The sequence below is a fragment of the Chrysemys picta genome, chromosome 10 (genome assembly GCF_011386835.1).
Source record: "Chrysemys picta bellii isolate R12L10 chromosome 10, ASM1138683v2, whole genome shotgun sequence".
Lineage (NCBI taxonomy): Eukaryota > Metazoa > Chordata > Testudines > Emydidae > Chrysemys > Chrysemys picta.
The window spans coordinates 12,400,753-12,427,225 of record NC_088800.1 but is presented as its reverse complement, the minus strand read 5'-3'; the positions used below and the strand labels follow the sequence as shown (position 1 = coordinate 12,427,225).

Here is a 26,473-nt window from a genome sequence, read left to right as displayed (position 1 = left end):
GTGGCTGGCCCATTACCTCAGGCCGTTGCTGCTTTCCTCAGACCCAGAGCTGACTCCAAAGAGCCAGCTTTAAGTGGAGAATCTGGATGTGTTTAATGCGCTTCTCACGCCGCGAAAGCGCCAGACGATAGTGACGCTTTGGTGGGCGGGCTGCTGATTGTGTTCGCGTCGTCCAGCACTGCCATCTTGTCCCTGCCTTGGACAGAAGAGAAAGGGGCTTTCTTTTCACCGTGGAGCTTTGGCTACGGCTGCTTAATTATGGGCAAAATCCCCACGCTGATGGCGGCAGGTGCCGCGTAGGCTGGAGGGAAGGAAAATCTTTGGGGGTCTCTATGCTGCTTTGGAGGGGGTAGGGGGGAGTTTTCCCACAAAAGCAATACTGAGGGACCTGCTCACTACTGACTGTGTAGGAAATAGGACCATAATGTCGGCATGGCCGAAAGCTTTGCCAGGTGGAACAGTCCACCTGTAGAGCTATGCCTGTGTGCTGCACTTGTCCTCAGAAACATACGGTACATTGGAACCGGAAGGCCTAATTCCCCGCTCGAGGAGACATACCCGCGCTAGCCGTGATTGAACTAGAGTACTGGAAATAGCAGTGTAGCCGTGTCAATAGTCACTATTAGGCTACTATGCTATTAGTACCCAAATTCTTTTCAGGATTTCATCGTCTTTATGCTCCTGTAGATGCTAGTAGGAGGAAGAGCTCAGTAGAACAATGACAACCCACAGACTGGAAATGGAACCCAGCAGTCCTGGCTCCCTGTCCCCTGCTCTAGCCACTGGGCAAGCTACGGTATAATACTCTACCAAAATTGACCAAATAGTATAGTTCTGCCCTAAACTGCCATCCTGAGCAATCCCCCTGGAGTGGATGAGATAATGCAATTTAATCAGGCCTGCGGTGTTTCTGAATTGGCATGAAGCAGCACTGCATATTTGGTATTAAAGATAGGTATTGTTTTAAATGGATGGGATGACATTGGAATGAATACGGTACAAAAACATGTTATTCAAACCCTGTAAGTGTACTTGTCTTCTAAGTGCACTTATCTTTCATGGAGAAAATGGCAGCTGCTTCCCACCGTAATTAGTGAAGAGATGTTTGTTTGCAATGTGGAAATCTCCCATTCAGGTCCAAACCTATTAGTAACATGTTTGCATTGTGTGTCAAAGGCAGGGAATTCAGATCCTGGTTGGGTCAGACTTCAGAGTATACTAAATCTAGCATGGAATAGTGAACTACAGTTAGATGCATTCTGAGGTCAGGATCTTCCTCTTGAGTTTGTTGAATTGGCATCTGTTGAAGATATGACAACGGACAAGTTCCAGTGCAAAAGTATATGAATGAAGCAAGGCATTGGTGTCTTCAAGCACACAATAAGACAAGATAGGGGACTAGCCAGACCATTGTTTTTCAGATATGTCAGGGGCCAGAATACCAAACTGCTGTTCTGTTAGTGTACCAGAAAGCAGGACACCAGATGGGATGGACACTGGTTCATTTCTGTTACGGTGGGTGATGGGACACTAGACTAAATCAACTTTAGTCTCCTTTCCAATAGTGTTTGATCCAATTCTTGTTGTTAGTTTCTTACCTCTTGCTGCGTGTATGTCTAAATTAGACTTTTTCTTTGGGGAAGAGACGTGGTCTTTTAGGGCTGCTGAGGAATGTGTGCACCTTCCAAGATAATGCTCTATAAATAACAACAATGAATAAAAACCAACGCAGGACAATGTAATGGAGACGTGGTGTTGTACAGTGCAAGTAGATGCCCATTAAAACAGCAGTCAGAGTACGTAGGTTTGCAGAGAATGCTAGCATGGTGAAAGGCAATTTTGTGGTCTTTTGAGACTCTTGTAGGTTGCTTATACACACAGTGTATGTCAATATTAGGAGACCAGGAAAGAATTGCTGTGATTTAAATAGGAAAATACTACTACAATGCAGGCTCATTCTTAATCCTACTCGAGTGTTCACTGCCTTCGTTAAATATGCAGAGACTGATGGAGATTGCTACAGGATTAGCATCTAGTACCAGTCACATGGTGGACTGTTTAACATAAACAACTTTGCCCTAAGATTTATCACAACTGATGATAGAAAAGGAGCAGCGTCTCCCTTGCTTGAATTCTAATCAGGAAGAATATTTAGGACAAAGGGAATAACAAACTCTCAACGCCAGCTGCAGTGTGTCAGCTTAATTCAAATATTTTTAACACAGTTCTCCAGGGGATTTACTTTTGCAATCTTATTCAGGTTGGGGCAGTGGTTTGGTTTGTTGTTGTTGTTGTTTTTTAATTCCCACCCTGCTTCAGCTATTGGCCAAGGCAATGACCCAAAAGGCCAATACAAGCAACAACCTGCCTTTTGTTTGTGTCTTCATTACTTCAGATCATATCAGGGATCACAGCAGAGACTAATGACCTTCTGTGTCTCTGGACTTGGTGAAGTGTAATTATAGTCACAGGAAATTCTGGGCTGGCTGGTCAGCCCAGCTCCCAATCTAGGGGTCCAATCCTTTTGTTAGCTCCTGCACAAACAATACTGCGTGCTCATCTGGATCTCCTGAGACAGCAAGTTAATGGCATATGTTGCCCTGGGAATGAGGATTTGCTGAAAAAACAAACATTAAGGCTCGGTAATAAATTGAAGGTGCAAGATGGCTCACCAGGCAAAATAACTGCTTACAGGAATCACATTTCATCTCTCTGTCAACAGAGATCTCCTTGGAGATATCCTTCTAAACTCTGATAGAAATCGGTGTTTAAAAGGACACTGCCAACTTGGGCAAATGCCTAAAATGTATATACCTTAAAATTCTAGCAATTTCTTTGTGGATTGACACCTGGACTCTAAATATCTTTCACAACAAAGAAATTGTTACTGTGCTACAAAGCCCTTGAAATAAGTAGCCTTCTTTTTGGTGTGGACACTGAAAGCATACTGTGTGAGCTCCCTCTACTGCTCTGCGGGGGTCATGTTACCAGAAATCTCTATCCCTAACACAGTACTGCCACCTGCTGAGAAAGCAAATGCTGCACCAGCCTCCCAACGTGAAATAAATATAAACATAACGGTTTGTTAAATAGGAGGGGTAAAGTCGTATCTCAGCATCGGAGGATAAGCTACAAACCGAGGAGACTAGGACATCTTAAAAGAAACATTATGAAATAGTAGCTGATGGATGTTTTCCAGGTTAACTTCCTTACCAGAAAGTGACTTAGTAAATCCCTGTCTAGCTGCAGAGAAGAATGGTTTTCTAAGGCAGTGGTTCTCAAAGCCGGTCCTCTGCTTGTTCAGGGAAAGCCCCTGGTGGGCCGGGCCGATTTGTTTATCTGCCGCGTCTGCAGGTTCGGCCGATTGCGGCTCCTACTGGCCGCAGTTCCCTGCTCCAGGCCAATGGGGGCTGCGGGAAGCGGCGCGGGCTGAGGGATGTGCTGGCCGCTGCTTCCCGCAGCCCCCATTGGCCTGGAGCAGTGAACCGCAGCCAGTGGGAGCCGTGATCGGCTGGACCTGTGGATGCGGCAGGTAAACAAACCGGCCCAGCCTGCCAGGGGTTTTCCCTGAACAAGTGGCGGACCGGCTTTGAGAACCACTGTTCTAAGGGAGTGTAGGGAAGGGAGTTGAGGGAAGCTATCCTAAGACAGGCATTCTGAGCTGCATAAAATTCATAGGTTTCAGAGTAGCAGCCGTGTTAGTCTGTATCCGCAAAAAGAAGAACAGGAGGACTTGTGGCACCTTAGAGACTATGCTCTAATAAATTTGTTAGTCTCTAAGGTGCCATAAAATTCATAGTTTAGCTCCGATGCAGATTCCACTGGCAAGCGTCAAAGACATGATCACAGTTCACAATCAGAATCGGGGCTATGGGGCATGCATTTCAAGGGGCTTTGGAGAGAAGTATATACCACGAGAGGCATTATTTTGGGGGTGGGTGGAGAAATACAGTTCAGTATAAGGCTTCCGTTCAGCAGCGTGGTTATAGTCTCATTGTTTGGTTAGTAAACACTGGCTAATGAATGCCAAAGGCTGAACTTGGGAAAAGAATCTGCACACAGTTGGTCCATGGGAAATCATGCTGGTATTAGTGTTCCCTTGTCCGCGCTGCCTCACCCTGTCACTCGTTTGTTTGTTTCATTTGCTTGGGTTGACTCTTTGCAATTACAAGGTGGTAGGCTCTTTGGGAGAGGGACGGTCTCTTTACTACGCGTTTGTGCAGCACCTCGCACAAAGGGATCCTGATTGGCACCTCGAGGCGCTACTGCCAAACATATGATTGATGATAATGATAAAAGTTTCCCTGTCCAACTACAGTCATAGATCCAACAGGTATATGGCTACATAGCAAAGAAAAACCTGCAGCTGGCCTGTGCCAGCCAGCTTGGGCTCGCAGGGCTCTGGCTGCGGTGTTGTTTCACTGCTGTGTAGACTTCCGGGCTCAGGCTGGGGCCTGAGCTCTGGGACCCTCCTACCTCACAGGGTCCTAGAGCTAGCATGGGCCAGCCATGGGTGTCTAGTTGCTGTGTAGACATAACCTTAGAGGCACAAGGGCTTGGATTGGTACCCGCAGTTCATTTTGCAGGCACCAACCATACGTCCATCCTCCCCACTAGGAGTTTCCGCTGTGACATGTGGGACCCATTTGTGCTGAGCTCTTCTGAAAATTTGGCCCCAATTATGGGCACTGAGCACTTGAAATTTTGGCTCTTAGCATAGGTGCACTTTCCCTGAATCCCCTTTGGCTGTCGATGAAACCCAGCTGCACTTGGCATCAGATATAGCTAGCCAGGTGCAATCCTAATCAGTGATTCATTTGTGCAATACCATTTATATTAACAATGTTTAATAATAATAAAAAAAACTCAATCCTTCCCCCCCTACCCCCCGTTCATTTGATGCAAGTGTATAGTTGGAACGGCTTTGATCCCCATCAGAATAGAGGCTAAACATTAAAGTGAACCATCCCAACACTGCTCCTCATTAATTAGCAGCTGCAGGCACTTTGAAACATCTGTCAGGATTGCTTTGACATTCCCTTTGCTTCACTGGCTGCACCGAGGAAGCAGAACAAATCAAAATGAGCCATTTTTTTTGGTGATGCCTGATCTTGGTTTCTGCATTAAACAACAAATATAAAGCTAGGTGTTAGTAATGGTGCCACAGACGCAGGCTTCATTCCATGTGAGTTAATAAACGTCAGGGAAAATGATGTCTCTTCTCGGGTAACCATGGAGCAAAGAGATGAAAAATGCCCCAATCGGGTTGGGGAAATGTCAGGAGATGCATCCTGGTAGAAGGTTCTTGATAGGCTTTGTAGGCAGGAATGGGGACAGGGGCAGCTTGATGCACATGCTGAACAGAGAGGTGTCTGGCATGCTGTATTTCAAGAGAGGTAGGGTGCATTATGACTAGAGAGGATTTGACCACAAGAAGTTATCAAACCAGCTTTTTCCTCCTGGCATCCTGATCCCCGCATGCCTCAAGGACTAGATCGTCAGCTAGTGCGTATCGGAGTCGCTCCGCTGAAGTCAAAAGCATTTACTGATTTACACCAGTTGAGGATCTGGGCCCAAGAGCTGATCTTCCAAACGGCCTGAGGATGATTAATCCATCTGAAGATGGGGGGGAAGGAGGGAGATCAATGGGGTGGTCAAGGAAGTGAGAGAGAGAGCATGAGGAAGAGGGATTGTAAAGTAGTAAAGCCATTGTGACTGATTCTAGTCTAAGAGGTAGGGAACCCTTCAAAATTACTTGACTTGAGTGCCAGCCACTACTGGCAAAAGTACATGTATCATGCTGAGGCCAGGCTAAAAAGCTCATGCCCCTGCCAAGAGGCGGAGAACAAACTAAGGTTCTTGCAGTCTCCCTGCAAAGTGAATTCCTGGTAGTATACACTGGATTCCAGCCCCCACTCTCCTCCAGTCACGCAGCCAGTTTGCCTGGCCTTTATTGGGGAAGTTTTACAAAGTTCCTTTCCAGCAGAAAAGTTTCCTCCCTCAGTAAACCTACTGCCTGAGGCAGTAAATCATTTGTCGCTGAATGATCATGAACAGAACACAGTGTAATGCGAGTCAATCAACACACTGCTCTCCTGTGGGAGCAAAGACAGACCTCTCCAAGTGCTGGTCAGTAGCCTGTCTGGGTCTCAAGGACTGAGTGAGTACTTGTTAAGCGATTCAGTTATGGATGATAAGGGAGCTCCTAGTTTCAAAGCCTCTTCAATGGGAATCTTGCCGCTTGCATTGATAAGAGTGAGATCAGTCTGCAAGAAGAGAAGCTGTAGTGAGTCTTTCCAGCTCTGGTTATTTTGCTTTCACACAGTTGTGTCATAACGGGGAAGTATGTGAGCATAAAGGATGGGGGCTCTGTGCTTTTGGCCTCCATAACCTTTCACCAGTGCACTCTGGAAGAGTTCTCCAAAGCACAATGCTGCTTTGCTCATTACCCCCACTTAAACCTGAATGCGATTGTATTCATAACCATTGGGCTTTGCTGGCTGGGGCAATGGGTAAGATCTCCGTCGGGTTACAGGGAGCTCTGTTGTGTTCACATGGTGCTCTCAGCACAAGGAAGTATCCTCCCCAACAGACACAACCAGCAGGATGGAGGTGGGAGGAAATGACGTCTAGGGGCAAGCACGGAGTCTGGAAGTGGGAATGCCCAGTTCTGTTCTGGTGATTATGCAACCTTAGGTGTTCTCTGGTCTGCATGTCATGTTCCCCATCTGTAAAATGGGGGTGATGACACCTCCCTACCTCCAGGGGCGCCATGAGATTTAATTACTAAATGGTAGTTAAAATGAACTATGTGAGGTTAACAATAGTAAAGTTCTTAATCATCCGCTTCCCTCGTGCTTTGCATCAGAAATGAGCTCCTGATCCTCCTATCTCTGCTTTCATTTTCTCCTGTTTCCCCTCCTTATGCTGCCCACACACTTCCCTGGATGCCCTTCCAACCACCACTTCTTCTACCGCGTTTGCCTTTACACGTTCTTCTATGCTGCCCCGTATGCTTGGAATTCCCTTCTTCCCCTTGTGCACCAAACAACTGGCTGCTTCTCATTTAGCTCCCTCCTCAGCCTTCAACAGTAACCCACTCAGGTAGGGAGTTTGTCACCCAGCAAAGGGCTTTCTACCCTCTGAGAGATCTGACCATTGTCCCAAGCAACTGAGCATCCTTGTCTCCAATTGTTGGAGTTGAGAGCTCTCAAAGCTCCCCTTAGAAAGTAATCACCATGGGACAGGGATTGTCTCTCCCCTGTGTTCCATACAGCACTGATCTCACAACTATTGCTCAGTAGGGTGTAATGCTGAGGTCACATTCATTTCCTTGGCAACAGGCTGTGATGTCACACACAGAGTTATGACCAGGCTGCAAGACTGAAGAGGAGAAGCTGGGCTGGGCAGGAGAGATGCTCTTAGGCCACATCTACACTACGAGGTAGGGGTGTGAGTTCCTGGTTTGTGTACATATAGGATACATTGTCGGGGGGGGGGGAGGAAATGCAACAGAAAGTCTCAGAACCAGGGTCAACTGATTTGGGCTCGAGCTACAGGGCTGAAAACAGCAGTGTAGATGTTCCCACTTAGGCTGGACCTCGGAATCTGAGACCTTCACCAGGTTTCAGACCCCGAACAGGAACGTCTACACCAGGGGTCTCAAACTCAAATGACCGCGAGGGCCACATGAGGACTAGTGCATTGGCCCGAGGGCTGCATCACTGACACCCACCCCTTGCTGCCCCCAGCCCCGCCCCCACTCCACCCCTTTCATGAGGCCCCGCCCCTGCCCCATCTCTTCTCCACCTCCTCCTCCAAGCGGTTTTAATAATGTATATACACTCAGTAAAGCCCCCCCTTCCCCCACTGCACTGGGTTGCATCACCACTCCACCCCTGCTCTGCCTCTTCCAGGGGTGGCAGGTTTGTAGAAATTTTGGTGGTGCCCAAAACCTGCCCCCCCAAACTCCGCCCCCACCTGCGTAAGGCTCTGGGAGGGAGTTTGGATGGGGAAGGGGGTTTGGGGTGCAGACTCTGGGATGGAGTTTGGGTGCTGGGTGCAGGCACCGGGCTAGGGCAGGGGGTGGGGGTGTAGGCTCTGGGATGGAGTTTAGGTGCTGGGTGCAGGCTCTGGGCTGGGGCAAGGAGTGGGGGTGCAGGCTCTGGGATGGAGTTTAGGTGCTGGGTGCAGGCTCTGGGCTGGGGCAGGGGGTGGGGGTGCAGGCTCTGGGATGGAGTTTTGGGATAGGAGGGGGTGCAGGGGTGAAGGCTGGGGATGAGGGGTTTGGGGCATTGGAGAGGCTCAGGACTAGGGCAGGGGAAGGGCAGCTTGCCCTGAGGCTAGTGGAGGGGAGCACTAGGACCCTGCGGCAGCAAGTGATGCCGGAAGCCCGCAAAGCAGAGCGTGAGCTGCAGGCTCCGGGGCAGTGAAGGGGCAGCAAGTGAGGCCGGGGGACACTCGGGGGAGGTGTGTGGGGTCTACACAGATAGTTTTTAGCCCTGTAACGTGAGCCCTGCAATCCCGAGTCAGTTGACCCACGCTCTGAGACATGCTGCCACGGGGGCTTTGCAGTGTAGACGTACCCATCCTTCCGCGAGTGCTCACTGAGCTAGCGTGAGGATAAATAGCAGTGTGACTGCGGTAGCGTGGGCAGTGGCAGTGGAGGCACAGCTGAGCCGCCCCAAGTACATACCCACCAGTTTCAGGCAGATTTGTACTCGGCCCAGCTAATCCATGCTTCCGCTGCCACTACCCTTGCTCCTTCAGCTACTCTGTTTATACTCATGCTACCTCGATGAGCGCATAGTCGAGCAGGGGAATCACAGCCCCTCACTTGTAGTGGAGATGTAGCCTCATTCAGATGTGACTGTCTGAAACAGAAATGGGCCTCAGCCCAAACCCTGGATGTGAGCAAGGCCCAGTTGCCAGATGTGTTCAGGATCAACACCTGCACCTGCTTCTGACTGTGGATTTTACCAGTCGGCCTCTGTCTTTATGATGGGCTGAACCACCTACCTTGATCCAAGTGCTTAGGGGATTTGAATTCAGAACCCCGATCCAGGCCTTGGAAAGAATAGGGCCTTTGCAATAGGCTGAACAAAAATCCCAGCTCTGAGTACCTGGGTGGTTGAAATCCAGATGGCAATGGTGCAGGTTGAGGCCACCTCTAGAAGCCCTGGTTAGAAGAATATGGAAAAGGGCTCGCTCTGTACAGTGCCTTGAATCTGTACAAACGTTCCCTTTGCTCGCGACTGCTGCAGTGCAACAGGGGCTCTTTAGGGGCCTATGACAATATGGGTCGAGTATATCCCCCAGTAATCCCTTCACACGGCCCCACCCCTTCCCCATCCACCACGGAAGCAGGGAATGTGGGACAGGCAGGGTTTTGAGATTATCTGGCACGCTCCATATGCAGCCAGTCCCCTTCTGCTGTAACAAACAGCTTGTTCAAGTGCTGGGTAGAAAGCACCAATGCCGGGCAGGCTGGGAAGCTCACCCCTGAGTGTTAATTCTTTGTTCATGCACACCCACATGCTTGTGTGCACCCTCTCTCCTACCATATGCACCCATGCAGCCCCTCCCCCACCATACACATGTGCACCCCATCCTCTGCCATACATACACACATGCATGCAGCCCCTCCCCACCATACACATGCGTGCAGCCTCTCCCCCACCATACACACTCATGCAACCCCTCCCCCCACCATACACATGCACACGTGTGCAGCCCCTCCCCCCCACCATACACATGTGCACACATCCATTTGCTGCCCTTGAATGATCTCTTCAGGATCATTCTCAGCAACTAAGAATTTAAACATTTCCAAATCTGGATGTTTAGGGGGATTTTTTTTCTCTTCCTTTCAAACCAAAGAAATGAAAAACGAATCTAGTATGAGCCAGTGATCGGGCCAGGATCTAGTACACTCAATGCCTCACTTCCTGTCTTTACCCACCAGACAGCACTGCCATTCAAGCTGATAAATAATACATTGGGCCGGGCCCTTCGGCCCAACTGAGCTAAACTCGACAGAACCTGGGGCTAGGAGCTGTGGGGAAAGATGCTTGTAAGCCACCCATTCACTCTTCCGATTCTGGGGCTGAGAGCATCCGTTCCATTGGGATCTCTCCACCAGCCAGGAACCACAGGAGCGCAGGCCACTCCAGCCACACACATCATCTTGCCCCTCACCTGCCCACGGTGTGTCCCCTATGCCATGACAGGCAGCTGCACTGGGGGCTGAGGATCTGCCCCATTGAACCTATTTTTATCTGTCTGTGCCGATATTTTTTTCAAGAGATATAATGCATCCACAGTGCAGGCTCTGGGCCTCATCCTGCATCCCTGCCAGCCATTGACTGAAGGCTGCAGAATCAGGCTTCTCTCTTAACAAATAAATACCCATGGGGCTGGTTTTCCTGACATCACTGTAGTTGGCAGCTTTAAAATAAAAATGGCGGTAGGTCCTACATGTAAACAAAGCTGTGGAGCAGGCCTACTCTGATCGTTTTAACATGCTTCTTCAGGAAAGCTCCGCTCCGAGGCAGCAACCTCCAGATTTCAGAGAGGCCCCTTCTTTCTATTGGCTTTTCCAGTTGGATTGACCGAGGCAAAAGGAATTCAAGTGACTGACCAGAGGCCTCCTGGAGGGAGCAGCCCTGCACTCGTCAAATGATTCAACATTTTCTCTCTCCTGCTTCCTTCATCTGTGTGTGGGAATAAAAATGCCCACAGTGCAGGGGAGGGTGCTGTTTAGCCATAGAGGATTCTATGAGCTGCTTTCTGCAGATGGGGCACTGAGGGTTGCCAGGAGTCCGGTTTTCGACCAGAATGCCTGGTTGAAAAGGGATCCTGGCGGCTCTGGTCAGCTCCACTGACCGGACCATTAAAAGTCCGGTTGGCAGCGCAGCAGGGCTAAGGCAGGATCCCTGCCTGCCCTGGTTCTGCGCAGCTCCCGGAAGCGGACGGCATTTCCCTCCGGTTCCTAGGCAGAAGTGCGGCCACGGGGGCTCCACATCCCTGTCCTGAGCACCAGCTCCGCAGCTCCCATTGGTCAGGAACCACAGCCAATGAGAGCTGTGGGGGCAGCGCCTGCGGGCAGGTGGCAGCCCGCATAGCCGCCTCCACCTAGGAGCCAGAGGGACATGCTGGCCTCTTCCGGGAGCCACCTGATGTAAGCTGCCCGGAGCCTGCACCTCGAATCCCCTCATGCCCCCCACTCCCCTGCCCCATCCCTGAGCCCCATCCTGTACCCAAACTCCCTCCCAGAGCCTGCACCCCAACCTCCTGTCCCAGCCCTGAGCCCCCTCCCAGAGCCTGCACCGCCTCCTGCACTCAGAGCCCCTACTCACTCCCACACCCTATCTCCCTACCCCAGCCCGGAGCCCCCTCCCACACTGCAAACCCCTCATTTCTTGCCCTACCCCAGAGCCCTCACCCCCTCCCGTACCCCTGCCCAGCCTGGTGAAAATGAGCGAGGATGGGGGAGAGTGAGTGACGGGGGCGGGGGGGATGGAGTGAGCGGGGCGTAGCCTCAGAGAAGGGGCGGGGCAGGGGGTGGGGCAGGGTTGTTCGTTTTTTTGCAATCGGAAAGTTGGCAACCCTAAGAGGCACAGGGAGAACCAGTCACGGGCTTCATTCCGAGTCGGGCGCGGGTTTCTACACCCTGATTTCCTGGAACAGCAGCATCCCGGCTCTGGATCTCAGCCCATCGCCGGCCAGATCAACCACTGTTCCTTCAGAAACCAACACTGGAGCCTCAGTATTGGTGCCAGGGACTTGTCTGTCTTGGGGGGGGAAACCCAGTGCAATTCTTATCCACCCCCCCTTTCTATTCCTAATGTTCTGCTGCTGCACTTGAAGCCAGCTCAGATACTTTTGCCTGTTAGCCCTAGATGTGTATATCTGGGGGCAGGTTGCTCTTAGGCAGAGGATTCTGGGCTCTGGAATGGTACTGCTCTGCCAGCGCTAGGCGTCAAGGCAGGACTAAGGCGTCTGCCGAAGGGAAGGTGATTTTGCTGGGGTGGGTAGGAGTGGGTGTGTATGGTTTTCAGCGGAGAGAGAGGGTAACCTTCTCAGAGGCAGTGTGACTTAGGCGTCCGAGTCACTGTTGAAAATGGGAGTTAGGTTCCTAAATCACAAAGGTGCTTTTGAAAACAATACCCAGAAACTTTATGGGCCAGCAAGTTGCTTTTGTGCCTTGCCCGGAAGCTGTGTGACGAGAGCTACTCTAAATCTAGGTTTCCTGCCTCTCGGTGCTCAGTAGATCCCTACCCTGAGAACAGATTTCTTCTCTCCTCTTCTATGAGTCTCAACTCTATTACTTATTAAACACATACTGTTCGCCTCACACGCGGCCTTGAGAGACTCTATATCTGTCTGCTCACATCACCCCTTCCCCATGTGGGCCCCTCCCTCGAACTAGGGCTGCCAATTTTGGATGGACTTATTCCTGGAGGTTTCATCACACGACATGACCTTTAATTAAAGATTAATTTTTAAATCCTGGAGACTCCAGGACAATGCTGGAGGATTGGCAATCTTATCTTGAACAGTTGCCCAGCAGGTATTATAGGTGACGAGAAAGGCCTCTGTGTAGGAATATAGGCCCGCATTAGATCTGGGTGAACTATGGTTTTAAATTGAGTTGGGATATAACATGAGCAATAGCCCCAAAGCATGTGACCAGAAAGAATGAGATCATGAGAAAGAAGAGTTGTTGTGTTAAACTTGTAGTGACCCTTCGAAATATTAGCGTTCTCTTATTTCAGGTTGGGCTGAAGTAACAGAAATAAAATGCAGTTAATTGGGTATCAGGTGCAGTAAATAACTGGCTATATAAGAAACTGCTTCATCTGGTCTTAGCTAAGGTCCAGTAACTGGCAATGACATCGCTTGTTTGTTCAAGGATCTAAAAAGGATTCTTAAAGGATTCATTGCTAATCCCTGCCTGACCAAGCAGGAGCTGACCAATAGGAGTCTGAGCACCCCAGGGGTTAGCCTGTTTGTAAATATCTTGATCAAATGTTTATAAATGGTTTGTTAGTGTTTTGATGTAGTCAATTTGCTTATTATTTAGGCATGGTTAGAGCAGTGGTATAAATAGCATTCCGATTGGATTTAATAAAGGCATTTACAGTTAAATTAGTGCTGTGGTAATAGCCTGCATAAACAATAATAATTCCTGTGATAGGAAGCTAGAAATAACCATCAAGATTAGCACTCAACACAGGCACTAATTCATCAGCACAAGCGTCCCGTAAAGCAGGGAACAGTTAACAACTCTACATGAGGCAAGGAGGTGAATAAGGTAATTTGGCCAAGGCCACTCAGAGACTCAGTGGCAGAGTCTCTTATATGCTAGAGATAATACCTTGCACTCAAGTCCCTTTCCATTAGTAGATCTCACAGTGCTTTACAAAGGAGGGCAGGATAGTTATCCCAATTTTTCAGATAGGGAAACTGAGGCACAGAGAGGGGAAGTGTCTTGCCCAAGGACACCCACCAGGCCATTGACTATAAGAACTTATATGTTTGAACTTGGCTGCCAAGACTACGTTGTCTCACTTTAAAGGCCTGTCCCAACCCTAATAATACATTTCCACATTCAGAGCGCGGCACAGACATCCATGAATGAATCTTCACACAGCCCCGAAGGGAGGGTCAGTACTAGAGTATCGCCAACTCTAAGGGTTCAAAAGTCATGAGTCAGGTCCCTAAAAATTGTGATGATTTTTTTTAAAAACTAATCTAACAAACATGGGCTTCTTTTCTTTGCCTCCTGAGCCTTTAGCTGCCCTCGGGTCAGATTGTGATGCCACGCTCTTCCCTGCAACCACCAGGACTTATAAACAACGAAAACACAGATTCTCACCTGATTGCATGCCTCTGGGAGCCGGGACTTTAAGTACAATATCAAATATTGTGAGAGTTGGCAACACTAGTAGTAGTAGGCCAGTTTTACAGTGTGGAAACTGAGGCATGGGGGAGCAAAGGGACTTGGCAAGACCACAGTGTATGTCAGTGGCAGAGTCAGTTTGAGAACTCAGGATTTAATTCCCAGCTCTTCCAATGACTTGGTCTGATTGCAGAGGTTGGTAGGAACTAGGAGATGCATTTTGCTAGAACTATATAGTCCATATGTAAAATCATTAATGAGATTTTGTCAGTTTCTGTGCCTCTCTGCTAGTTCTTGGGATTGCAGGTGCGCCTGCTGGTGGCTAATGTGACACCTGGAAATTCGTAGCTGTTTTTAAAAAAACTGAGTTAATTTTACTATATGCAGTGTAATGTGCATTCATTTTACTGGCAGATGGGAGTTTAGCACAGAGCTGCCTATTCAAATTCTGTTTGGGGATTCCCTCTGGCTTCTTGCACTAGCATTTATTTTGTTTTCTCTTAGTACGATCTAAGCGAATCTGTGAACTCTACAATCCATTTTTAACCCCCCAAAAAATAAGTTGCAGCAAGACTTGATCCCAGACATTTAATGTGTTGAAAATAATAAAGTCAAGGCAGCAAAATCGTCTCTCCTGGGGAAAGGATTACTGAATAAATGGCCACGCTTAATGGGACACAGTAAGAGCACTCTCTCCTTTGCGCACAAAGAAGAAACGAGTTACTGAGAGCCCCTAAAATAAACTGTTACTTTGCTTGATCTTAGCCACCAGGATATCACCCTCGCACCTTTTTATATGGCTGCTCTTTTCTACATTGGCTTCTGATGAGCATGTCAAAAGGATGCTGACCTCTCAGGGAGACTTGCTAAATAAAGACATCTGCTTCTGTATTTATATTTCTCCTATGATGCCTCAGCACACCTGCTGTGTCACTTCACCTCTCAGCCCCCTTGTTAGCCTTTCCCCTGTCATTGTCTCTTGCTTGGGGCTCGTCACTGCATAAGGCCGCAATATACAGCAAAGCCCCTCTTTAAGCACATGGAAAGTTCCGTTGAAGTCAATGGTTAAAGTTAAGCACATCCGTAAGTGCCCTTCTTCATCAGGTCCTAAGCCAGTAACTCTAAATCTTGCAGGGAGCAATCCATAAATCTATATCCTCCAGGAAGCGGGGGTGCATGTGTGTATAAATATTATACGTTACTGTCTTCAAAAACAGCTCAACCATTCTGTCTCAGTCATTCACTAAAATAAATTCAACTTCGGGCGGAGACCAAGCCTGGGAAATTTCGGAATGAGTGAAAACGGGAGGTTAGGAATGGAAACTGTTATGTGACCTTAATTAGAGTTTTGGGTTCTGAATAGTCGATGATCACGTGCACCTTTGCATGAATGCCCTGTGGATAAGAAAATATTGTCACCCTCTTGGCATTTCTCGCCTGCCAGTGCTCTACGCACTTGTCAGGAATGCTGTGAAATATAGCCATCTCTTGATCTTTTGCTTTGGGCACAACCTGGCTTCCCTCGGCTCCAATCCCCCCTCAGAGGCAGCTGCCAGAGTAGTGAAATGGCAGATGGATCACTCTGCAAGGCATTCCAGTAGAGATCACAGCAAAGCTTTCTGGCTTTGCTCTGACCTGCTTCACTTCATGTTCATCTCTGCAAAGTGCACTCTTCTCCTTTTGCTGAAGCACCTGCACTGGAACTGGCATTTAGTATTTAGCACGAAAGGGTTTTGAAGTAAAGGTTCTTGTTCCATGACCCGTTGCCTTTATCCAGCCCACCACTGTGCACTGGAGCTGCTCTTCTTCACTAGTGATCTCTTCCTGAAAAAATGGGTTCCCTAAAGAACAATCATGTTCGTCCGTGTATTTTTCACGTTGGTGTCTTGTTTCCAGCCAGGAGGCATTTCTGCTGTGAGTTACTGTTCCGTGTTAACTCACTACAGGGTTTCAGGACAGATGCTTCTCCCACTTCTCATTGCAAACACAGGGGGCTTGAGTTTTCTTCAATATCTCTTAGCCAGCAGTGTGTAGCAGGGTTTGCCTAAGGAATGCTCTGCTTCATTGCCATGTTGAAATCCATTCATTCAGTGGGACGTTTCCCAGCTCTGTCACTGACCTGCTGTATGACTTTGGGCAGATCATTTCACCTTCCCTGTGCCTCGGTTTCTCCTTATGTGCAATGGGGATAATGATACTTCCTATCACTCCTCCCTTCCCCTCTGTACAGTGCTGGGAGAGTTCTAATGAAAAGCATGACTGAAGTGCTAGGTTTTATTATAATTGACTAGAGCTGGACAGGAATTTTTTGATCAACTTTTTTGGTTGGGAAATGCCGATTTGTTGAAACCAAAACTTGTGGGAAAGGACTGATTTTTTTTTTTGTTATACATTTTTCATTTTGAAAAAAAAATTGGAAAAAAGTTTCAGGGAGGTCTCATGTTGACATTTTCTAAGCACAAAAAAACAACCCCTGTTATGTCTGTTTGAAATGACTTTTGCTTTGACATTTAACTGGGTTTTTTTTTTTAATTAAGACCTTGAAATCAAAACATATAAACGAAATCTTTCTTTCTTTCTTGATTGGATTTTTAATTAGTGAAAATTTTCCCGATTCTGACTTTTCATCCTGATTTGGGAGAGGAAATCTCAAAAGTTTTCCTGGGATGGGAAAACTAATTCCCGCCCAGCTCTGTTACTGACCCTTAATAGGAGTCAAATGCTGAAAACGAGAACCTCCCCCAGTCGGTTAAACATGGGACACAACAGGTGACTATCACCTAGGAAAACAGAACGCTGACTGGAGTGAGTGCAGCTGGCCCAAAGACCAGGAGAGCTGCATTTCCAAGGCAGCATTGTGTCCACCACTGCTCACGCCTGTTGTTGAGGCAGGGAGGTGATGACACTCCTCAGCTGAGCCCAAGCTGGGAGAGGGGAACCAACACAGAGACAACCAAAGGAAGGAGGCTGACGCCAGTCCTGGGGCCCGTTGCAGTCAATGGGAGTTTTGCCACAAATTACAGTGGGGCCAAGATTTGACCCACAATCTCTCTGCTGCTGAAAACAGATCCCAGCCTACTTGGAAGAGTAGTTTTCCATTAGCAGGTTAGTATAGCCTAGGGGTCTCCCATGCCCTCCACAGCCAAATGAGACTGATTTCAAAGCAAGAGACAAATACTGGAAATGGCCTAACTCATTGTTTCCCAAACTTGGGACGCCGCTTGTGTAGGGAAAGCCCCTGGTGAGTCGGGCCGGTTTGTTTACCTGCTACATCTGCAGGTCCGGCCGATCACGGCTCCCACTAGCCACAGTCCGCTGCTCCAGGCCAATGGGAGCTGCCGGACCTGCGAACGCGGCAGGTAAACAAACCGACCCAGCCCGCCAGGGGCTTTCCCTACACAAGCGGCGTCCCAAGTTTGGGAAACACTGGCCTAACTAATGGAGTCAGATAGGCCAAGCCACAGGATTCAGGATTTTAAAACACCCTCCTTTCCATACTGTACCCCCTGCCCCCCATGTTTGGGACAGGGTGTTGGTTCAGGCCTATCTCTACTAATAAGTAGCTCCTGCTCCTTGATGGCATTAGGGGCTCTTTGTTGCTGGTGGGTGAGATGGAAGCATTCTTAATGAGTGGGGTCATTAAAGATCATAGAGGAAGGGGGTGACTGGCAAACTTTAACATGGGTTATTCCACTCCCCTAAATCTGGATACAGTATTCTTCAGCGCCTGTCCCAAACTATAGTGCATTGTGGCTTACTCTGTTGAACTCTGTCATGGTCCACCTATCTTAGGTACTTATATGGCCCCCATCACAGCAGGTATCTGTAATGTATTTGTCCTCACAGCACCCCTGTGAAGTATGGCAGAACTGTTATCCCTATTGTACCCATGAGAAACTGAGGCACAGAGAGACTAAGTGGCCCACCAAGGTCATACATGAAACTGAACATTTGTCTCACAAATTTGAGGCGATCACCTTACCCAGTGGACTGTCTTTCCGCCTCACCTCCATGCCAGGTGCAGAATAGCTGTACGTACGGGCTGTTCTTTGGGAACCTTCCGATGAGTTACATTTTATTTTAAACGGTAATACTGTACAGGCAGTCCTCGGACTCACAATGCAATTGATTCCTGAACATCATGTCTTAAGTCGAAACGTTGTAACTCGATTTTCACACAGGAACAATGTCGGCTTGAGCATCGTAAAGTCAAAAGCAACATCAGAAAGTCGAAACAGGATGTCAGTTTAGAAACGTCGTAAATGCTATTGGTCGTAACTCAAACGTCGTAAACTCAAGGACTACCTTGTAATATATTGTTGTTACGTGGAGGGTGTTAAGAGGAGCATGTGGAGAGCTTCCTGTAGACTTGATTTAAGTGTAAACTTTAAGAGAAGTCAAAACCACAGTTAACTTTGTGGGGGGGAGGGTAATTGCAATTAACCTGGAGGTGAAAGATAATTTAATGTTTTAACATAAAATACTTTTAAAAATCTTCTTTTAGCAGACACTTTAATCCCACAGTGCCCTCTAGTGGTGAAATTTCAGAACGGATAGTTTTCCGGTGTTCAGTTTTACCAGTCTCTAATGCTTTATCAGCTTGCCTAACACCTTCTTGTTCGCTCCCTGCTTTAGAAAATGGGTCCCCTATGTCACATGCCGATGTCTTGCTCCCTCAGATCTGTCTCTGTCCCTCTCTCGGTCATGGCAGTCCCAAACCAAGCTCTGATTCAAGTGGGCCAAGTGGAGTCTGACACAGCTGGAGCTGGGACTTGTGGCTGTACAGGAAAACACCATGAGACAAAACTCAGCCCTTCCTCAGCCCAAACTCCCACTGACTTCAATGACCCCATTGCCGGAGGATTAAGGATTTCAGGGTTTGGCCTCTTGTGACATGCCCCGTGTGACTTACCCCAGTGATCCTGCGTCAGCCGCAAACAGCAGCCTTTGAAAGATCACAGCTCTCCAGAGAGCGCAAATCACTTTGTGAAAATCAGCAGCTGCAATCCCCGGTCACAAAGAAAGGACTGATGCCCGCTGGCTCTGGAGAACAGGTCAGACCCAAATCACGGCTGATTTAGCCTGCCTTCTGGGCTCCAGCCCAACACCATGTGTATTTCATTCTAAGCTGCAGAAAGCTACATATCGCCTGCCCTTGTGATGGCCCTGGAATTGCTGGAAAAGCCTGGCTGCTGACCCGATACTACCCTTGATCCACATACACACTGCCCATTGGGAGTACTGGGAATTTAGTCTTGGCTTTAGTGTGGCTATGAGGACATTGATGTCTGTGGGAGGCTGTCTCCGCTCTAAGCCATTCTATTGCCCTGTGTGACCTTATCTCAGGAAGAGAGCAATCGCTGTAACTGTTGTAACGATAATATGGGGACGTGTTTGCCTGAGAGCATTGTGCTTCCCAATAGCAAATCATCTGTGTGCAGTCCCTGGGCAAGGGCCCAAAGAGTGCATGTTAGATAAGGTCTCGTTCATATGCTGGGGATCATGTTAAGCCTATGGGCTGATTCTCACGCTGATTTACAAAAGCCATCTCCATTGGCTTCAGTGGTGCTATGCCCATTTTCAGCAGGTGAAATTCTGACCCTGTGTTTGCTCAGACGGGCCTGTTCTTTCCCCACCCCTGCAGCCCTGCGCACTTGAGAGCAAGGAGGCAGGGATTTTGAGACTCGCTTCTGCTCATTGCAGAGGGCTAGGCCTAGTGCTTAACCATACGTGCCCCCATATGTAGCCTCTGCTCATACGTACCCTTAGTGTTTCCCAGACAGCTTCCCGCCTAGATGCTGTCCCTCAGTTTCTGGCTAGATTTCACTTCCAAACCCTTTGCTTTTAAAAGGGTTTGTAGTTCTCTCTCTGTGTGTGTCTCTCTCTCTTGCATGGTCACGGAGAGCAGGAGAAGTTCCCTCTTGACTTGATAGCCAGGGTGTCTCAATGTCTTCCCATTAACTGTAATGCTCCACCATTTGTCTTCTCCTCGGTGCTTGGAGCTAGTCTCATCTGGTTGGGAGGCAGCCCCTCCCTGGCTGACTGCCCACCGCCGCATAGCACTAGCATTAGTGTAGCACGAATTAGGAGTACAGTTTTATATACACAGACAAATGCATGAACTCATGACCACAGTTTGTAAACATATCTCATAATGACCATCAAGTTCAGAACATCACAAGCTTTCATAAGAGACCTTACTCGGTATATTTTTTATGCACAACAACATTGTATATGAGCAGTTAATTCAATTGCTTATTATTTGGGGTTCAGACCCTGTTCTTCTGTTGGGGTATCTGGACCCTGATTTTCATGGTAAGTGCATCAAATATCTTAGTAACCAGATGTGCCCAGGTCTCAACTGGTAGGGTCACTTCCCAGGATGCCTTGCTACGAGCACAAGCTAAAGCAGACAACTTTTTTCCCAGGGCAGATGCCATCAGAGAAATCCTCATCTGTGTCCAGCCAGGTTTAATACTGTCCATTTACCAGACAGGCCTGGGGCCAGCCTATCCCTGACATATTGAGCTGGTATAATAGATGGTGTAAATGTGCCTTTTCAGCTGTTGAAATGCTCCCTGAAAGTTGCAGCTCCCACCCTGCCACTCCACTGATGTGCCCCAGCCTCACACTGTTCATGGGGGCGGGTGAAGGAGGTGTTGGCTTGACATGAGAGGAGCTGAATGGGGCTCATTCCCCCCTGGGGCCTGCAAGTTGCTATCTGAGTCCCAGTGCAGCTGGGACATTTCTCTCCCCACCACCCTGCCTCTGCCTGCGCTCTGTATATCAAACTCACACTTCAGTTTGGCAGTGGGATACATCCCTTGTCCCCTCTGCGAAGCCATCCAGAGAAGCTGTCTGCCGCTGCCCTGACACCTCGGCGGATCGGTAACGCACTGGTTAACCGCAGCCTCCCAGCCCTTTAACCCGAAACATTATTTCATCCCGAAGCATTTTCTCATAGCGCAGTTCTCAGCAATCAGAGAAATGATCTGCACAGCTGGGGGCAGAGAGGAGCTGGAGAAAAGCAGCGGTCTGTTAATACCCATGAAGGAACACCAAGGCTACTGAAACCCCCCCCCCACGTCCTCTGACGAAAGCCTGGCTGGGCAGAATGGAAGAGTTTGCCTGGCCAGAAATAACTTTGCCTGAGTTCGGAGCATATTAGTTCCTTCAAGAGCGCGGCTTGACTTTAATAACTGATGCCACGGAGCAACCATTATCCCCTCCAGCGTCTCGCGCGCAAACAGAGCTCACCGATACTGGTACCGAAATCAAGACCAATAAGGGGAGCGAGAAAGGGAGAGGCCGGGAGAAAAGAGGGTTTCTGAGGAGATTTTTGTAAATGATGCAAGGGAGAGATGATGGCCTTGCGGTTAAAGCACCAGGCTGAGAGATCAGGATTTGATTCCCCTCTCCAGTGCAAACTATGGGTGTGACCTTGGGTAAGTGGGGTCCAGGGAAAACTGTTGCAGGGGGTGGGAGCTGCAGAGGAGAAGGGTCTCTTGCCATCAGTGTAAAAATGCATGAAGGAAGCTGGTGCTATGGGGGGGGGGGCTGGATGAAGACTGCAGAGGTTTCTAAAAATAAGCAGATCAACTTTCTGCTGGCCCCTGGAGTACTGTGGGGCTAGTGGATTTGTTTATGGGTGGCAGTGACAAGGATGGATGGGGCGAGGGCAGAGGGAAAGGGAGCGTCTCTAGATACAGCGAGAGGGGATGGAGGCAGTGCTAGGGCTGGATTTGTCCAAAGCACCTGGGAAGCTGTCTGGGAAACACTAATCGCCCTTGCAGTTATGAGGTCTGCTGGTGTAACCCACACACCTCCTGGGCGTGGTGTTCTGTTCCATCTAGTGGCACCGAGACCACTTAGAAAGAGAGATAAAATGAGTCTGCTCTACAGCCTTTGCTAACAGCAAGTTGGCTTTTAGCTCATGCTGTAGAGCCTCATGCACTAAGCTCCAGAGATCCCCGGTTCGATCCTGCCCGCTGACGACCGGGGTCTGTCGGCATTACAGTGGGACGCTGTTCAAAGGCAATAGGTACCTTGTATTAAAACAGGGGTTTCATCTAATTTAAAAGTGTAAAGCCTGAGGTTCCATTTTGATGTTTGTTTTCTGTGTAACTTGCATGTGTTTGCTTCCCCTCATGATTTCATCTTTGGCTCTGGGGGTTTTCTGCTTAATCAGCTTTTTGTTCATTTTTACCCCGAGCAGGTCTCTGGTATGCAAACTGTATGGAGTGTGCATGTCCGAGCAGGCTGGGGGCTGGTTTCACACCTTGGGGGGCTGAGGAACCAGAAGGGAAAAGTCCGAGTATCCGTTAGTTAAGAACTTGGCGTGGAAGGGTTTGGGGAGACTCAGGACCGGGAGTCACTGGGGTCACTGGCAAAGTGTAACTAGGCTGAGGAGCCAGGATAAGACTTTGTGCTTGTGGAGGGGCTAGTGGTGTCAAGGCTCTGAACCAAAGATGCCCAGCATAAAGGCACCAAGATTACAGGGCAGGAGGTGACAGAACCTCTTCCTGGTCTGGTTGGTCCCCAAAATGTCTCACTTACAAACCATCCCTTCAGGTGTATAGAAATCCTTCCTGGCATTCAACTCCACCCATCCCTCTCCTCTGAGGAGCTGGGGCAGAGCAGAGAGCATTATGAGGGAGCCCTTGTGTTCAAAGCGAGTGTCCAACCGGCATGACATCTCCATGCTCTACAACAGTGTTTCTCAAACTGGAGGTCTCGACCCAAAAGGGGGTCACAAGGCTATTGTAGGGGGATCACGAGATCACAACAATGTCGTTGGGGGTAAAGAGGAGTTGGGGGGGGATACAGCAGCTGCCGCTCTCTGGCCACCCTGCTCTGAAGGCAGCACGACCACCAGCAGCACTGCAGACATAAGGGTGGCAATACCATGAGTATGCACCTATGATTATGCACAGTAATTTGCTATCACTTGCGGGGGGAAGGGTGTCCCAGCCTGAAATATTTTCAAAGGGCGGCCCAGCAAAAAAACGTTTGAGAACCCCGCTCTACAATATTCTTTGGAAGCAAATCTTGACTTGATGTCAGTACGGCCTGGATTTGGCCCAATGTGTGATGAACGATTTGTGCCTCGTGTTTAATTTCCCTGTGTTGTTTTCTGCTTCTTTGCAGGGATCCTGTTTACAATGCTGGTATTTGGACCAGCCTGTGGATTTATCTTGGGCTCCTTCTGTACCAAAATCTATGTGGACGCTGTCTTCATTGACACAAGTAAGGCGAATTGTCTCTGAGTTGCTGTTAAAGAGCATTAACGATGTATTGCAGGACTACGATGTTGCGATTCACCCATAAAGCCCCCTCTCGCTGAGTCTCTTAGGCTCATGAGCATAACAAGGCACAAGGAGATCCTTTTGAGTGAGACTCAGCTGCTGGGTGGGATTCAAAGCCTTTCACCTCGATTCCAGTGGAGAAGAAGTTGGAAGTGGCTGGAAGTTGTTCCCATCTGGGGTGGTTTGGAATCTTATGTTAAAAATGAGTCTGATGGGATCACAGCCCAGTTCTTAGTAGACCGACGTCCGCATCAAGATGCCACCATCACAGCTGGTGCTAGCTAGCTCCCATGCATGCAGCCTGCACCAAGGGACTGAGGACAATATAGGCCATGGAGAACAAACCCCCCATTTTGCCACTACAGGAAGTCTTTGCAGCCTAGGGTAGAGTAGGGTGACCAGATGTCCCGATTTTATAGGGACAGTCCTGATTTTTGGGTCTTTTTCTTATATAGGCTCCTATTACCCCCCCCCCCCCCCCCCCCCCCACACACACACACCTCCTGTCCCGATTTTTCACATTTGCTGTCTGGTCACCCTAGGGTAGAGGCATATCAATAAGGAAGTTTCTGGGGCTTTCTGTGCGCTACCTCTCTTGGTGATAGTTGCTATGTGACTCTCCTCCCTGAACCCTGTTCTTTATTTTTTCACAGTTAATGATATTCTGAATGTTTCTCTCTCTCGATCTGTCTTTCTGTCTCCTCTTCTATTATTAGAGATATTATTCCTTTTGTCAGTAGAGTCCAGTTACACCAGGGGTGGGCAAACTTTTTGGCCCGAGGGTCCAGAGTGCGGGAGGGGGCTCAGAGAAGGGAGTTGGGGTGTGGGAGGGGGTGCGGTGTGTAGGAAGGGGCTCAGGGCAGGGGATTGGGGTGCAGGAGGGGTGCGGGGTGCAGCAGGAGGCTCAGGGCAGGGGGTTGGGTGCAGGAAAGGTTCAGGGTGCGGGCTCCAGCCCGGCGCCACTTACCTGGAGCGGCTCCTTGGTGGCAGCGGCACGCACCGGAGCCAAGACAGGCTCCCTGCCTGCCCTGTCCCTGTGCCACTCCCGGAAGCGATCAGCACCACGTCCCTGTGGCCCCTGGGGGGCGGGGTGAACAGAGGGTTCCGTGCTCTGCCCTCACCTACGGGTACCTTCCCCGAAGCTCCCATTGATCGTGGTTCCCCGTTCCCGGCCAATGGGAGCTGCGGGGGGCAGTGCCTGCATGCGAGGGCAGCGTGCAGAGCCCTCTTCCCCCCCCCCCACCCAGGGGCCACAGGGACATGGTGCTGGACATCCGGGAGCAGCGCAAGGACCATGGTGCCATGGGGGTGGCAATCCTGCGGGCCGGATTCAAAGCTCTGACAGGCCGGATCTGGTCTGCGGGCCGTAGTTTGCCCAACCCTGAGTTACACTGTCCATTAGCCCAGCATGCCTCTGAAAGGGGAAGAGGAAAGAAACAATAGGGTGATAGGTAATAAAAATGTTCATGATCCAAGACAGGAAATTCAAATCATTTATTATTTAGAGCCTGATCCAGTAAAGACTTAGCACACACTTAATTTTATGCCTGGGAGTAATTCAATTGAAGCCAGTGCAGTAATTTCAGTCAATGGGCCTACTTGTGAGTGGAAAGCAAGCTCATAGATAAGACTTGATAGAACCTTGGTATTAATTATGGGGGTAAAGCCCTCACTAAAGCAAATAATAATTCCTGCCAGGATGCTGATAAAACTTAGCAACAGAAAAATGTCTTAATTAGAGCTGGTTAAAAATATTTTTGAATTAGGGGACGTTTTTCATGAAAAATGTTTGTGGATTTGAAAATTTCCAAAATTCTTGATGAAATGATTCACAATGAAAATGTTTCTGTTTGGTTTGTTCTTGCTTGCCATTGGAAAACGGGATGGGGTTATGAACAGGGGAGGAAAAGCCTGAAAAATACAAAATGAAAATTTCCAAGTTCACTGGAAATGATCGCTTTTCATTTTGAATCATTTCATCAAAAAATTGCACCGAGGTTTAGAATGAAATGAAATGTTTCATTTTGTTTTTTATTGGAAAAGAATTCCCACTTTTGTGACAAAGCGTACCAGTAATAATACTCTCACTTTATTCCGTTAGCCAAAGATAAAACTTCAGGGGAGGTAGGTCAGGGACTCCGAGCTGTTATCCCCATGTGACCAATGGGGAAAAGGATGCAATGTGATAGGTCATTTGCCCTGGGTTTCCCAGTAAGACAGTACTGGGGAGGAGATCAAGGAGTCTTGATTCCCCATTTTCACTAGCTCATACTTCCCCTGCATGGGGAAAAGAGGAAAAAAGAAAAAAATACATTAAAAGGGGTGAGGAAAATACGTTTTGCCTTTGCAATATCTTTCGCCATTCCACAAACTCAGACTATTAGGAAAGTCGGGTGCTGGTCCCTGACAGAGGCTGGATCTTAGTTGGATCAATAGGCTTATCCACGTGGCAGCTCCTATGTGCAAATGTCAAAACGTTTGCAAGTATCTTCTATGTCCTGCTTAAATTTTGTAGGTGGATGGGTACGTTATTTAAAAACCTAGGGCTTACAGTAGACGAGAATCTGGATATGAGTCGACAGTGTGCCCTTGTTGCCAAGAAGGCTAACGGCATTTTGGGCTGTATAAGTAGGGGCATTGCCAGCAGATTGAGGGACGTGATCATTCCCCTCTATTCGACATTGGTGAGGCTTCATCTGGAGTACTGTGTCCAGTTTTGAGCCCCACACTACAAGAAGGATGTGGAAAACTTGGAAAGAGTCCAGTGGAGAGCAACAAAAATGATTAGGGGGCTGGAGCACATGACTTATGAGGAGAGGCTGAGGGAACTGGGATTGTTTAGTCTGCAGAAGAGAAGAATGAGGGGGGATTTGATAGCTGCTTTCAATTACCTGAAAGGGGGTTCCAAAGAGGATGGATCTAGACTGTTCTCAGTGGTAGCAGATGACAGAACAAGGAGTAATGGTCTCACGTTGCAGTGTGGGAGGTTTAGGTTGGATATTAGGAATAACTTTTTCACTAGGAGGGTGGTGAAGCAATGGAATGGGTTACCTAGGGAGGTGGTGGAATCTCCTTCCTTAGAGGTTTTTAAGGTCAGGCTTGACAAAGCCCTGGGTGGGACGATTTAGTTGGAGATTGGTCCTGCTTTGAGCAGGGGGTTGGACTAGATGACCTCCTGAGGTCCCTTCCAACCCTGATATTCTAGGATTCTATGAAAAAGCAGAATCCTTTGTTCATTGCCAGTGTCATTCCTTGGCCACCAGAG

General features: G+C 48.7%; 1 protein-coding gene across 6 annotated transcripts in view; it reads left to right on the top strand.

Moving 5' to 3' along the window:
• SLCO3A1 (solute carrier organic anion transporter family member 3A1) overlaps nt 1-26,473 on the top strand; it is a 219,635-nt gene that overhangs the window by 141,269 nt on the left and 51,893 nt on the right. For all 6 annotated transcript variants that reach the window (XR_006175978.2, XM_065559265.1, XM_065559264.1 and 3 more), the window contains exon 3: nt 23,051-23,149. Coding sequence is in view for 5 of the 6 variants with exons in the window: in XM_065559265.1 (XP_065415337.1) it covers nt 23,051-23,149 (99 nt within the window). In the remaining variant the exon portion in view is untranslated. The remainder of the gene's footprint in view (nt 1-23,050; nt 23,150-26,473) is intronic.